The sequence below is a fragment of the Oryzias melastigma genome, linkage group LG7, assembly GCF_002922805.2.
Source record: "Oryzias melastigma strain HK-1 linkage group LG7, ASM292280v2, whole genome shotgun sequence".
Lineage (NCBI taxonomy): Eukaryota > Metazoa > Chordata > Actinopteri > Beloniformes > Adrianichthyidae > Oryzias > Oryzias melastigma.
Genome location: NC_050518.1, coordinates 21,133,740 through 21,147,030, shown reverse-complemented (window position 1 = coordinate 21,147,030; position 13,291 = coordinate 21,133,740). Strand labels below are relative to the sequence as shown.

The following is a 13,291-nucleotide window of genomic DNA, read 5'->3' as shown; positions in this document are numbered from 1 at the left end:
TTAAAGTGTATCGGGTCAAATCAGGATCAGCTTAAAGTGAACAAAAAAACACATTGAAAACTTGAAAAATAGACATTGTGATTAAAAACAAAAAACCTGAAAATGTAAAAACTGAAAAAGAATAGAAAAATTGAAAACAAGACATTTTAAATTTGAAAAAAAAAATTTGAAATAAACAATTTTTGGGGGGAAAATTTTAAAAAATTGAAAACTGGAAAATAAAATAAAAAAAATAGTGAAAATTTGACATAAAAAAAATAAAAATGTGAAAATTACTAAATGAAAAAAATATATCAATTAGTAACAGCTGCTGTTTTGAATTTTAATTTTTTTGTTCAAAACTGAGAACAGAAAGTGAAGATTCAGAAAAAAAGAAAGTTTTCAAGATTTATTTCAAGTTTTCGATTTTTTTTAAATTGAAAAAATGTTTTTTTCAAATTTTCTATTTTTTTCAAATTTTCAAAACTTTTTTTTCAAATTTTCTGTTTTTTTTTCAAATTTACAAATGTGTTGTTTTTAAATTTTCAATCTTGTTTCATTTTTAAAATTATTTTTTTTCCAGTTACAATGTCTATTTTTCAAGTTTTCAATCTGTTTTTCCTGTCCAGGGTGAACCCCGCCTTCGCCCTTCAGTAGCTGGGTTAGGCTCCCAAAAGGGAAAAAGCGGCCAAGAAGATGAATGAATGAATTTGGTTTTTTTTCGTTCACTTTAAGCTGATCCTGTTTTAACCCCATACAGGAGCGGTTAATTTATTAGTAAATATGAGCTAAGAGAATCTGAGGAAAACTAAAAGGTGCCATTACTCATCTGTCCTGTAGAGGGCCAGGGCGTGGCCGGTGAAGTCGATGACATCCTGCCCCAGGTCGAACTTCTTGTAAACGTCCCTCATCGTCGTGGCTTTGGGGTCCACACCCTCAAACGTTTTGGGGTCGTTCTCATCAAAATTGGCCACAAAGACTAGAAACTTCCGGAACCTTCGCTTCTCAAACATCCCCATCAGGTCTGAAAATCCAAAGCGAGGTTTCATGATGGAAACAAATCCCAAAGAGAAAGCTCTGCACTACAATACTCTCGACATCTGACAACACAGCAGGGCGCGTCTTACTGGAAGCGAGGGCTTCAGTCTCGGTTGACGGCACCTTGTAGATCTTCCCTCCTTTGTAAACAAAGCTTCCTTCCACTACTTTGAAGTCCAGATACCGTGTCACCTCTGTGTATAGCAGCATCTTCACAAGCTGACCTACCATCCCAAATAAAAACACAACATCAACCACAGAACCTTCATGTTAATCCTTTAATTCAACACATAAACCGACCGTTAGCCATGAGAAACTTGGGGATGAGGTCAACGTTCCAGTCCCTTCCTCGCCCCATGGACTCCGGCGGGCTATCTTGTAGGTTGAAGCGCTTGTACAGCTGTAGAAAACAGAAGAGATCAACGTTTGTGACTTTAACCACAAAAGAAATGATCAAAAATAGATTGTTGTAAAAAGTACTATTACGATTCGGAGGAGTGTTTACCTCCTCCAAGGGTGTAATTGAGGAGCTTTCTCCACCATAGTAAGGGTTCCTGTCCATGTGCAGGACCTTCTTCCCATTCACCGACATGATCCCGGACAGAATGCATTCCTGCGAGGAACGGAATCGAAAGCAGAACAGAAATAAGAAAAGAGGAACATTAAAAAAAAAATGGTGTCAAAAGCTTTTCTTAAACTATTCATGACATATGTAGCCTTAAATTAAAAACCCACTCCAGTGAAAATGGTGTTTTAATATGTTCTTGATGCATTTTTCTGATGATGGAGGACATATTTAAAAAATTATATGCTTTAAATTTGCATTTTTAAGTAGAGTATACATTATATTTGTTTTTTTGCATAGTTTGGGCTGTGGTGCAACTTATAAGTGAATTTTAAAAAAAATGGAGTCACTAACAACCGTTAGAGGGCGCTGTAGGTGTGTGTGTCGGTATTTACTACAGACAGCAGCACAGAAGAAGAAGAATCGCAGCTCAGTCTTACACCAGGCTCTGCAGAATTGTTTTAAATGGATATATTTACAAATTAGAATATTTTTTTACAGAGGAAAAGGAATTAAATTCATTTAGTGATTTGAAATTAAATAAGTTCACTTGACTTGCTTACATTTTCTTTACACCTTCCTATGTTTCATGAAGCTAAATAAGCATCGATGTTTTATATTTTACAGTAGTTAAGCATGCTTAGATTCAGTCTATTATTGTTATCTATTCTTATTATGATTTACATCTCCCAAAATTGTGACTTAGTATATATGTTTTTTTTTATTCTTCATTGTACGTTTATTAAAATCTGCAACTTTTAAGATTTAGAGTTTGGAAAATATGGTATATCTTTATTATAATTGAAGTGGATCAGGAACAGACACAAAAACAGTTTGACAAAGATTGTACTTGTGACATAAAAAATACGCTGGGCGGGTCACAAGCGTCTGGCTCCACCCCTTTCTGATGCATCCACTTGCAGACAAATAGATATGTGTACTTCTTTGTTTTCATTCTTTGTGCTTGTAACTGTTTGGCTGAATAGCTTCATTTTGCATTTTTGCTGTAATGTTAGGTTGGCGGTGTGAGGGGATGTAAGCTAGAAGGAGAGCACGTAAGCCTCATGTGTCAAAGTCAAGGCCCTGGGGCCGGATCCGGCCCGCCGGGTAATTATATCCGACCCTCCAGATCACTTTATTTTATTGTTATTATTTTATTGCGCTTATTTCTAACTTGTATAATTTTGACTAAATATATTTTTACAGAGAGTTGTTTAATGTTTAGATTGATTTATTCTGGAATAATATTCCTTCTTGTTTTCATTCATAGTTATGTTATAAAGTTACGTTTTTTAAATTTTAGTTTTAGAGCGTACAATAAATGTTTATCCTGTTCGTCCCGCGACCTAAAGTGTGTTTTGGATTTTGGATCCCCAGTGCGATTGAGTCTGACACCCCTGATGTAAACAGAGAGCTCTCAGCAATGGGGAGGAGAAGGGGGCGGGGTTTGTTTTTCCCTTATGGTTCAGCCCACAACTCAAATATGAATAACTAATAAACTAATGCCACTTTGCATAAACTATGTTCTAGAAAATCTAGATTTTTTTTTTTGTTTGTTTTAGCTAAGAATTAAAATAAGACATAATCATAAATAAAAGGCCACTAGGATTAGAATAGATGAGAAGAAGATCTGAGTGGGACTTTACAGTGAACTGCATTCACACTCATATGTAATAATGGAGGAACTATTGATGGTTAATGTGTGGGAGGAGTTTGTAACGACAATTAGCGATTGTGGAAACAGGAGATGGGAGGCTACGGAAGAGGATGCATGAAACTCAGTGCGCATGCGCGAACGAATAATAATAACAATACCAAAAATAATAATAAATAATAATAATCATTTTTTGCCAAAAAAAAACATTTTAAAAAATAATGAAATGGAGTATTTGATTCCTTTCGGAGGAGCAGTTCGGGGACGTTTGACATTTTTTTATGAAAACATTTCTGGCCGCACAAACAGACTAATGTCACCGAGCACATCTGTGGGGGTCTGCTGCCGCATTGCTGCCGCAGAGCTGGGTGTGTTTGCGGGAAGGGACTCCGGAATAAACGCAGGAGCTTGGGGCCTGCGCCCGCCTCGCGATGGAAGGCCTGCCTATGCAAAGAGGAGCGTGACAGGCGGCGGGGTTACGCCTAAAAGATGCTACAGGGTGTAACACAACACCGACACCAGCGACCAGGCCGCCAGCGGCGCCCAGAAACCTCCCAGACAATTGTTGGATTGTGAATTGAATGCACGGATGGACGTTTTCCGTCTCGCCCTCTTTCGGGGCGCATCTCCCCCTCATCCTTTCTGCTGTGACGCGGCACAGATGCGGGATTCGGCCTCCCGCAGGAACACGCTCCCGCTAGCGGGGGCTTACTCACTGTGAGTCCGGTGCCCAAAACGATCACATCATATTCCTCATCCATGTTGGGTCGCCGCCTCTCCCGTCCTCTCCCTCTTCTCTCTCTCCTTCTTTTGGCTTCAGAAATGAAAGGAGCTGGAGGAAATAGTGCCGGTCAGTCCAGGCAGCAGGACAGCGCCCTCCTTTCTTCTTCTACTTCTTTTTTTACTAGAAAGGGTTTAAACAGAACCTTAAAGTCGGGCCCTATTTATTATTAACAATGCTTAGAGGAGTCGGCTGTGCACTCTGTCACCGGCGAGGACGACCAAAGATGGCCCTGCTCGTCAAGCACACCAGAACCGCTTTCCTTGCGCGTCGGGAAATAGTGCGCATCCTCCCATCTCTCCCACCTCACAGTATGGGATTCAAACTGACGTAGTGCGTGACAAAATACGACTTTCAGCGTGGATTAACGCGCGTTCTTTTCATTGTATACACAGAATGGGATTAAACAAAGTTAAAAATATATATTATTATTATTATTATTTGAAAATGTGAAATTAAGTCCTATTTAGTCCACATCCCTCCCAGTTGTAGGCGCAGTCTTGCACGGATGCGTCCGACTGTATCCTTCCGCTGACACAGCTGTGTGATGGGAGTTGCTTGAAAACACGCTGACCTTTTACGTTTAAGATACTTTTACAAACACACTCATAATCTTTAGTGTGTATTCTCGTGTACACAGACGCTCAGGTCAACAGCATAAACAATATACATTTATTTTAAATAATGTCTATAGTATCAGCACCATGGACAGCTGCCAGGTAAACAATAAAACTCTTTATTAAAAAACGAAATTTCAACATTAAAAATGCACAATTTATGAGTTTTTAGTTGTATTCAGGCTCTCATTTACAGTCGATAAGTTGAATGAAAGAAGGAGGAAGCCCTCTCTTTCGCACATGACTGTCAGCTGGTTGGAGTCACGTGACCGTAGCATTGCGGAAAGAGGAAGATGGCAGAGTCTAGAATCCACGCTCGAGGCCGATTATTCTCCTTTATTTTGTTGTTTTCCGTCGGTTTGTCTTCGGTAAACTCCACCGCACAAGTGCCGCTTCTGATATGGTCTACAGACAGGTAACACCTCCCCGGTTTATATTTGTTTTTTGCTCACAGGAACTTTTTAGCTAACTTCCCTTAGCATGCTAATGCTAATGCTAAAGCTCAAACTTAGCTAACTTGAAGTTTTATTTTTGGGTTTGCCAAACAAAATAGTGTTTTATCTATTTGGAACTTTGGAAAAACAAAATGTATCTTCTTAAAAAAGATTAATATATTATTGTTTGTTATTTCAGAAGCTAAAAATAGTTAATAGAAGTTTAACAAGAATGCATATGTCCATATAAATGTATAGTTACCTCCTTAACTTAAAATAGCTTTTACAATTTGCTTCTTCATTTTTGGTCAAAATGAGGAAAATAAAACAACTTTGCCTCAGGAAGAATCTCAAGTAAATATGAAAAGGATTTAGAGAAAAGGGGAGTTTTATGAGAGTTTAAAAGTTGTGTGTTTTGTGTTTATTTTTTTATTTAACAAAGTGGAAAACCCATTGACATTAAGGTCTCTTTTACAAGGGTGACCTGACCAAGTGGTCAGCAGCACAAAAATAAAGTTACAGTATTAGCAAAATAAATACAAAAAGCCGTGAAATTGGAATTATGTACAGAACCCCCCACCTTATGCTTTACTGCTGCCGACTTATTTTATTCTTTTAAGGAATCATGATGTTTGTAGCATTTCACATGCATATTAATGGGATTTCAGCAGTAAATATGTCCCATCTGTCATTGAAAGTAATGTCATCTTCTGTGAAACTGTTATTGGCTGACAGATTGAAAGTGTTTTTGGTTAATTCTGAGATTTCTTCTTCTCTTTATGTGCATCTATGGGCTTAGGATCCATATTTTCTGTTATTGTTTTTAAAACATTTAGTTTGTCTCTAAACTTAACTAAACCCACGCCGCTTTTCTCCTTTACAATCTACTAGAATGACGTTGATCGTGTTAACAGTTAAAAACTTACAGTATGTTAAAGATTTTGTGTTTAAGTGTCACTAGTAACGCCTCAGTTGTTTTGTTTTGTTTTATTTATTTTGCCTTAAACTGCTTCTTGTCATCTAAATGTCTCAACATATTTGAATGTTTTCCAAAAAAAAAGTCCATATCTTGGTAAAGTTTGGTTTTATCGTTTAAATTATCTTGTTTTTGGCAAATTGTTGAAGTTTTATTAGTTTTTTAGCATTATAACTTAATTATCTCATTTGCCTAAATAAGAAATATTAAATTTAGTTGTAACTAAAGCTGGTTGAACGGAAAACGTTTTGAAGAACGGCAGATCTTCTGTGTTGCACAATTTAAACTGAGAACTGAAGCAACATTGAAAAATCCTCTGAATAATTCAATTGTGATGTGTTTTTGTTTAAGTTTACCCCCACTGGCCTCCCCCTCGGCCGGTCACATAAGCTCGGATCAGGAGCTGGCGGCCTACCTCAGGCCTGTTTTTGCCTCGGGGCGTCACACCGTGCTGCTCTTCCTGCAGGAGAAGGTCCGTCTGTTTGTCAGAACTTCTTTTTTTGTCATTCTGGTGACCTTGAGCTGTAGAGTCACTTCCCGTTTTACAGTTGTGTGTAAGAACATTGTTCCATGTGTTTGTTCGCTGCTCTGACAGATTGATTGTTCTTTTTTTAGTTTATTTTCATCATTTTTACAGAAAGTTTTTTCTCGTTTTGTGTCAGTTAAGCAAAGATGACCTCACACGTTATGGTGGCGTGTTTGGAAACAAACAGGACAGCGCCTTTAAAAATCTGGAGGTAAGGTCAAACTGAATTTGACTTGTTACATTCCAAACCAAAGAGCCTACAGATGTCCGTGTTTTACTTCCAGGCCGCCCTCAGGTCCTCCTCGTCTGTGACTTTTCCCGCCTTGGAGTGGCGCAGCCCGTCTGCCGTCACCGCCCTGCTGGAGGCGGAGCTTGGAGCTTCACCTGTGCTTGCAGATCCAGACACTCTTTCCCACCTGAGCATCGACACGTCTGTCAACAACCTGCTGCTCATCAACCTGCCCTACTGTAGCGAGTAAGCCCCGCCCACCCATCCACCAACATCAGACACTGAATTTTTAGTTTCCTCTGAATTGTTAAAATGTGTTTTAGGCCATTTTTCAAATTATTACAAGCATTTTAAAACAGCAAGTGAAACATTTTTGTGAGTTGAGCTTTTTTATTTTACTAGAGCATAAAAAATAACAATTATTATTAATTTTGCGGCATGAAAATGCACCAGGTGGCGCTATAGTCTCCATTTTTTTATTTAAGTTAATGTGCTCTCTAATGTCTAAGATGGATTTTATTGTAATGGAATGACGGTGCTCCACAATTGCAGAGATGATGTTTGACATTTTCTCTGTTGTGTTGTTTTTCAGCTCACTGAAGTCATGCAAGGAGCTTCTCCATGACAACGGTAGGCCGGAAGCGCTGCTGAAACATCCTCGTTCACTTCTTATTTTTAGCACTTTTCAGTCGGGATTCACATTTTGGTTTTCCCGTTTTTCCTCAGACGAGGTTCTTGGAAAAGTTCTGAGCGTCGTCCAAACTAAAGGCGTCCCGTACATTTCCATATTCACCGGACAGCAGCCGTCGAGGGTGAGACGGCATCCTCTCAGGGATGTAACCGCTTTAAAGTGAAAGTTTGATGAACAAACCAAACTTCCTGTCCAGGTCATCTCAGAATCGGCCGTTCCTCAGGAGAAGGTGGGCCGCTCCTTGCTTCAAGCGGTCGCCGCGGACGTTAAGCCCCCCATCGTTTTTAACTCGACGGGGAATCCCTGCATCATGCTTTGGGCTCAGAATCTCAACGTCAGCATCCCTGGTACCACAGGGTGGACCGATCTGGCTGCTCAAACCCCCAACCTAACAGGATCGGCGTGCAGCCCCAGCAGCTCTCAGTAAGGAGGAGTCAGTCTCTAAATATGTACAACTGTGGCGCAAACCCACAGGATGCAGGCTGTAAACAAGTGGTCACAGAGAAAATTAAAAAAAATCTGTTTTATTTATAATCTGATTCTGAAGGAAGTTTTATTTTGAAAAACTACTGGATTCTCTCCACTCGATCTGGACGCATTTCAACTCGCTCAGTCAAAAACCCGGTCAAAAACTTTCTTAAAGCGACCGCTAAATTGAAATCCCTGAGCTAATAAATATAGCAAAAAAATATTATTTTTGGAAAGTTAATTTTAGCAGAAAAAAGTTAGGAAACAGAATCTTTGACTTTCAAAATAAAACTAACATGAACTTAACAGACAAAAACCAGGAGTCTTTACGGCATCAGTTGTTCCCACAGACCATAATAATAATGCAGAATATTCAGCAACTGACTGTCTAATGTTATGATTATGCTGCTATTAAAATAGTGGATTCATGTTTATAATTTTAAAGTGTTTATTTGTCACTCCTTAAAAGTCAGGTGAGGATGAAGTCGAATTTTTTTAGCCTCCACTTTAACAATTATGGGTTAAGAGAAAATATGTTTCATATTTTAATAGTTTGTATATGAAATCTAGTGAACAAATAAAGTTTAAATCAGCTGCAGATATTTTACAGAAGATGAAGATCAAATAAGAAATTTTAGGAAAACAGTAACGAAAAAAAAATTAAACCTTCAGCCTCGTGGAGGCTGGTCTGTAAAATTATTCTCTGACCTGAAAACAGTGTTGGTGTTAGGAACAATATAAAAGTCATTGAAATGTTTCTTTTTTCTTGGTTTCAGGCTCGTCCTCAGGTATCCCTCAGGTCACGTTTTAAGGTAAGGTGCCCCCTCGTCACAGAAAATCCGTTCTAATTATAATGTAATTATTTAATTATAATGAGCATACACATGCTAAAGTTTATAAAGTACAGTGGAGGACAGAAGTATTTGATCCCTTCCTGATTTTGTAGGTTTGTCTTCTTAAATAGAACAGTTTGTCATCAGCATGGTTTAGTGTTTGGATACCTTTTAAATATTTTCCTGTTTTATTTTTTTTCTTCTTTCTTCTCGTCTTCTTCTCAATACCGAATGCGTTTCTTTCTGCAGCTTTTCCATGAGTCAGCGCTTCTATCCCGTGTCGGCACGAAACTGGTTCAGTCTGGACACGGTGGAGCTGCAGATGGGAGGAGTGACCGCCTCCTACGTGGGCAGCCGCGGCATCTACGCCCCCGCCGAGTACTCCTTCCGCTGCCAGTCGGTCAACAACTTCCAGGACGCCCTGCTGGTCATGAACAGCACCAACCAAAGCCTGTCGCAGTGGAGGCTCAACTTCATCGACTTCCAGGTGCTGTGAGAGTCCGCCCCGCTGCATTGTGGGAAACTTAGTTTTCGTCTAACCTAACATCTCGTGTTTGTCTCCCTCAGATCCAGGGCTTCAGCTTGAACAATGGAACCAACTTCTCCTACGCCAGCGACTGCGCCTCCTTCTTCACCCCCGCCATCTGGATGGGCCTCCTCACCGCGCTGCTCTTCCTGCTGATTTTCCTGTACGGCCTGCACATGATCATGCAGCTGAATACCATGGACCGCTTCGACGACCCCAAAGGGCCTTCCATCTCAGTGCCTCAGTCGGAGTGAAGCATCCCAGAGTCCTTTGCTCCTCCTTCACTCCTCCAGATGGACCAATGAGAGTCCAGACTTTCATCTTTTCTGTTTTCTTTTTTGTTGCTTTTTTTCATGGTTTCCTGTCGTTCCATGAATGTGAAAACTCCAAGATCAAAAAAAAAGAATTTTGCCAAACAGAATGGAAGTCCTGAATGCTGTAAACCACGTCTGTCCGGTTTCCCTTTCCCATTATTTTTGTTTTAATTTTAAAAAAGTGCCTGAAGCTGAAATCATGTGTATTTGCTGGAAGCTCTGTGGTTGTGTCAAATCTTTGCTAGATTCCTAATTTATTTGTAAAGAAAAACTCTCTGCTTTAAGCATCCCTGAAAGTTTACACTTCTGATCCAATGATCCAAAGACTGTGCCTCGTTTGTGCTGATGCTAAAAATAAAAAAAGCAGTTTAATTTACCATGTGTGCAGTAAACTGTCCTGAACTGCAAATAAAGATCCATCTACATGAGTTTCTGTGTCTTTTGGTTTGAAAAACACAAATAAAAGCAGTTTTTGTTTAATTCCTTTAAATTTGTGTGCAGTTTTGGCACTTATATTACATTTATTTCAACTTTTCTGCTCAGTTTTATGGATTGAATAGATCTTATGAAGGGAAATATGTAAAAAAACAAACTCCAGAGTAACAATGGTTTTCCTAATCACCATTGACTTTCTAAATCAAAGTAACTTTTTAGTCCAAATATGAAAAACTTGCTTTTCAATCCTGAAATTCAAGAACTGTAAGGAATAGACATAAAAATGTTTTTTAGAAATATTTTGTAACAAGTTTACAAAAAATACAAGAAACAAAAATAAAGGTGTGAAGAGGAAATATGAAATTCTTTTAAGCAGAAATAACTAAAGTCTCAGATTATGGGTTTAAATAATCCTAATTTCTATCCATGTGTTGCTTAAAATTGCTTCATTTGAAACCATTCTTAGCAATAAAAACATCGGAAAATGTTTATTTAGGTTTCACTAATTGAATTATTTCAGAAATCTACTTTTACGTTTGTATCTCGTTTCAGTATCAATAAAGTTTTGATTCAAAAAGAAGCAAATGTTTTATTCCTTGGTTCCTCTCTTTTTTCTCACAAAAATGTCCTCCATACAAAGTCTCGACAAAAATAGTTCTCTTTGAAAGGAGTCGGGAACGTCCACATCAGCGCCGGAAGAGACCAACGCTCCGATCCTAATGGGGGGGTTCATCCCAGACGTGTTCCTCTGTGAGGAAGAGTCACTGACAGAAGTCCAGGAGGCTCCCTCGTCACTTCTTCCGCCTCACTTTGGGCTTCTTGACGGGCCGGAGGTACGGGTTGTCGATCATGTTGTCGTCGTTGGATTTGGCGGACGGGACGCCGCCGCTGGGGGGCAGCATGGAGTTCTCTTTGTCGGCGCCGGGGTCGTCCTGGTTACCGTGAAGGAGAGACGAACATGGATGTCAGAGGAGATTCTAGAAAGGTCTCGTTAGACCATTTTCACAGTTTAGTGCGTCCACTTAAAACAAAAATAAATTATTTTGGTTTAGACGTGTAACTTTTCAATTGTTAACAGGATCAACGTCATTCCACTAGATTCTGAAGGAGAAAAGCGGCTCATCTAGTGGAATGACGTCTATCCTGTTAATGGTTGAACAGTTACAGTAAAAACACATCACTCGGAGGGCTAACAGGTTTTAACAGAAGGATACTATCTTCCTAAATTCCTGCTAAAACACTCTGTAGAATGCCATAAATCTGCGAGTTCTTACAGAAATGATGTTCCCCCCTGCGTTCTCGCCGTCCGTCTGGTCGTCCTGCTCAGAGGAGTCCGTCTCCTCGAGGGACTGCAGCTCCAGCTCTGAGGGCAGGAGGGCGCTGAGGTACGGGATGACGCTGGACTGGGCTGCGATCACTGAGGGCAGTCGAGAGGATTGGTTAGTGCCTCTGCAGGACCTAGGTGACAACTACAGGACGGAGGGGCTCACGTGGGAAGGCGGTGACGTCGTCCTTGAAGAGGCTTTGCGTCTCGCCGGTTTTGGCCATGAAGCGAGTGAGGGCTCGCTCTACGTCTCTCCTCTGGGTCGCCGCCTTCTCTCTGAGGACCTGGTAGTCGGACACGGGCTCCCTAAAAGTCTGCGGGACGGAAACAGATGCTTTGAGGAAACAAAAGGGATGGTTTTTTGATTTGTGTAGGGGGAGGGGCTTACAGGAGTTTTGATGTAGGTGTGGGGGTCTGGGAACTCTGGTAGGTGGCTGGGGATGTGAGACGGATGTGTGCGCTTCTGTCCCGCCGACAGAGATTTGGGCGTCACTGGAGCGTTCGTCACTGGAGCTACAAAAAGAGCGAATAAAAAAAATTACATAGACACACTCCAAAGAAAATTATTTTTTTTCATGTTCTTGTGACATTTTTCTAATGAAATACGACATTTATAAAATAAAACTGTGAGGATATATTTTTGTTGCACTGCTAATGCTAGCTTGGGGTTGTAAGCTAGCAGGAGAGAGTGTAAACGAAGGGATGATGGGAAATGAGATGAGGCTAACACAACTCAAAGAGGTGAATTCTAATGAACTCCTGTTAGTCTCCAAAAACAATTTTGTAGAAAACAAGACAGTGTTTTTATGTAGGTTAAGAACAGCAGAATTTTAATTAAAAAAAACCTCTGGGAACGCTTTTAAAATACATCAGAAGATGATAGAAGTGGAACTTTAGTGTTGACTTTGTTGTTCCGAAGTGGAGAAAAGCAGCTTTTCTCAGTTAGATTTTGATCCTGACTTTAGTTAAAATAAAGAAAAGACTTTTCTCAGGTTGTGTGACATCGAGGGTTTGGAGGAGTTCTCCAGGAGTTTGGGGGAGCTGGTCCAGAGAAAGCCTGAGGAGGGTCATCCACAGACATGCCCCCTTTTTTCCCTCATGCAGGGACGACACAGGTGCTCTAGTGCAGGTCACGTCCACGTTTGTTGCAACAAAAGACGCCAAGTAGTTAAATCCTCTAGTCTGGTTTATCATTTCCCTGTAAGTGACTAGTCTATCTCCATATCATCACTAAATCAATTTCAGAATTTAAACAGAATCACAAAAAAAACATACTTTGTCTTTTTAAAACTTCTTTTTCATGATTTTATAAAAACACCAAATTTAAATGCATCAGGATTCCGAGTTAAGCTTTAAAGTAGAGCCAATCCTAAAAAGTTAACCAATTACAGAAGGGGCTGTCCCAGTGGGGGCGTGGCTTCAGCTGAAACAGCTGATCATACCTAACCTCTAAAGCCAATGACGGCAACGTCTACTTACGAGCAGTTATGACCATCCTCTGCGACCGTTTGGCGTAAACTGGCAGCGTGTCCACGTTGAAACCTGAAAACGGTTGAAACGCAGTCAGAAACCCTTACAGGGGTGGAGGAGAACGCCCCCCGTCACGTCACCGTGATCTTACCCATTTCGATAAGAGTCAGCACCGCGTCCGACAGGGTGGGGACGCTCCTGGCCGTGTGCTCACAGTACGCCTTAGCACACCGACCGATCTCTGTGATGTCTGAAAGACAAAAAAAACAACATTTTAAAGCAGGAGAATGATTTGAATTACAATAAACAAAGTATTACACTGAAACTCTTCAGGTTTTCTGTCTGAGCAGACACTTCAGTCCTCATAACCTCTGCAAAAAAAAAAGTGCCTGTGCAGTCTCTGTTGTCATGGTTACAATAAAGCCAGAATG

At 40.2% G+C, this 13,291-nt stretch overlaps 3 protein-coding genes across 3 annotated transcripts in view; 1 reads left to right on the top strand and 2 right to left on the bottom strand.

The window, feature by feature from the left end:
- The window catches only part of gdi1 (GDP dissociation inhibitor 1), a 13,690-nt gene extending 9,400 nt beyond the window's left edge, over positions 1-4,290 (bottom strand). The window contains exons 1-5 of the mRNA XM_024292659.1: positions 3,953-4,290; positions 1,523-1,630; positions 1,318-1,417; positions 1,107-1,241; positions 805-1,003 (exon numbers count right to left, since the gene is read on the bottom strand). Coding sequence (XP_024148427.1) covers positions 805-1,003; positions 1,107-1,241; positions 1,318-1,417; positions 1,523-1,630; positions 3,953-3,997 — 587 coding nt within the window. The 5' untranslated portion in view covers positions 3,998-4,290. The remainder of the gene's footprint in view (positions 1-804; positions 1,004-1,106; positions 1,242-1,317; positions 1,418-1,522; positions 1,631-3,952) is intronic.
- A 310-nt stretch (positions 4,291-4,600) lies between these two features.
- On the top strand, positions 4,601-10,059 carry LOC112159430 (V-type proton ATPase subunit S1). Its single transcript, XM_024293474.2, has 10 exons — positions 4,601-5,049; positions 6,396-6,516; positions 6,707-6,781; positions 6,855-7,045; positions 7,392-7,429; positions 7,526-7,611; positions 7,687-7,913; positions 8,735-8,770; positions 9,041-9,278; positions 9,359-10,059. Exons 1-10 carry the CDS (start codon positions 4,928-4,930, stop codon positions 9,569-9,571), a joined length of 1,347 nt encoding a protein of 448 aa, XP_024149242.1. The 5' UTR covers positions 4,601-4,927; the 3' UTR covers positions 9,572-10,059.
- Positions 10,060-10,525: 466 nt separating this feature from the next.
- taf8 (TAF8 RNA polymerase II, TATA box binding protein (TBP)-associated factor) overlaps positions 10,526-13,291 on the bottom strand; it is a 5,764-nt gene continuing 2,998 nt past the window's right edge. Inside the window, exons 3-8 of the mRNA XM_024293475.2 lie at positions 13,012-13,110; positions 12,870-12,932; positions 11,779-11,903; positions 11,557-11,704; positions 11,341-11,483; positions 10,526-10,998 (exon numbers count right to left, since the gene is read on the bottom strand). Of these exons, the coding sequence (XP_024149243.1) occupies positions 10,858-10,998; positions 11,341-11,483; positions 11,557-11,704; positions 11,779-11,903; positions 12,870-12,932; positions 13,012-13,110 (719 nt within the window). The 3' untranslated portion in view covers positions 10,526-10,857. The remainder of the gene's footprint in view (positions 10,999-11,340; positions 11,484-11,556; positions 11,705-11,778; positions 11,904-12,869; positions 12,933-13,011; positions 13,111-13,291) is intronic.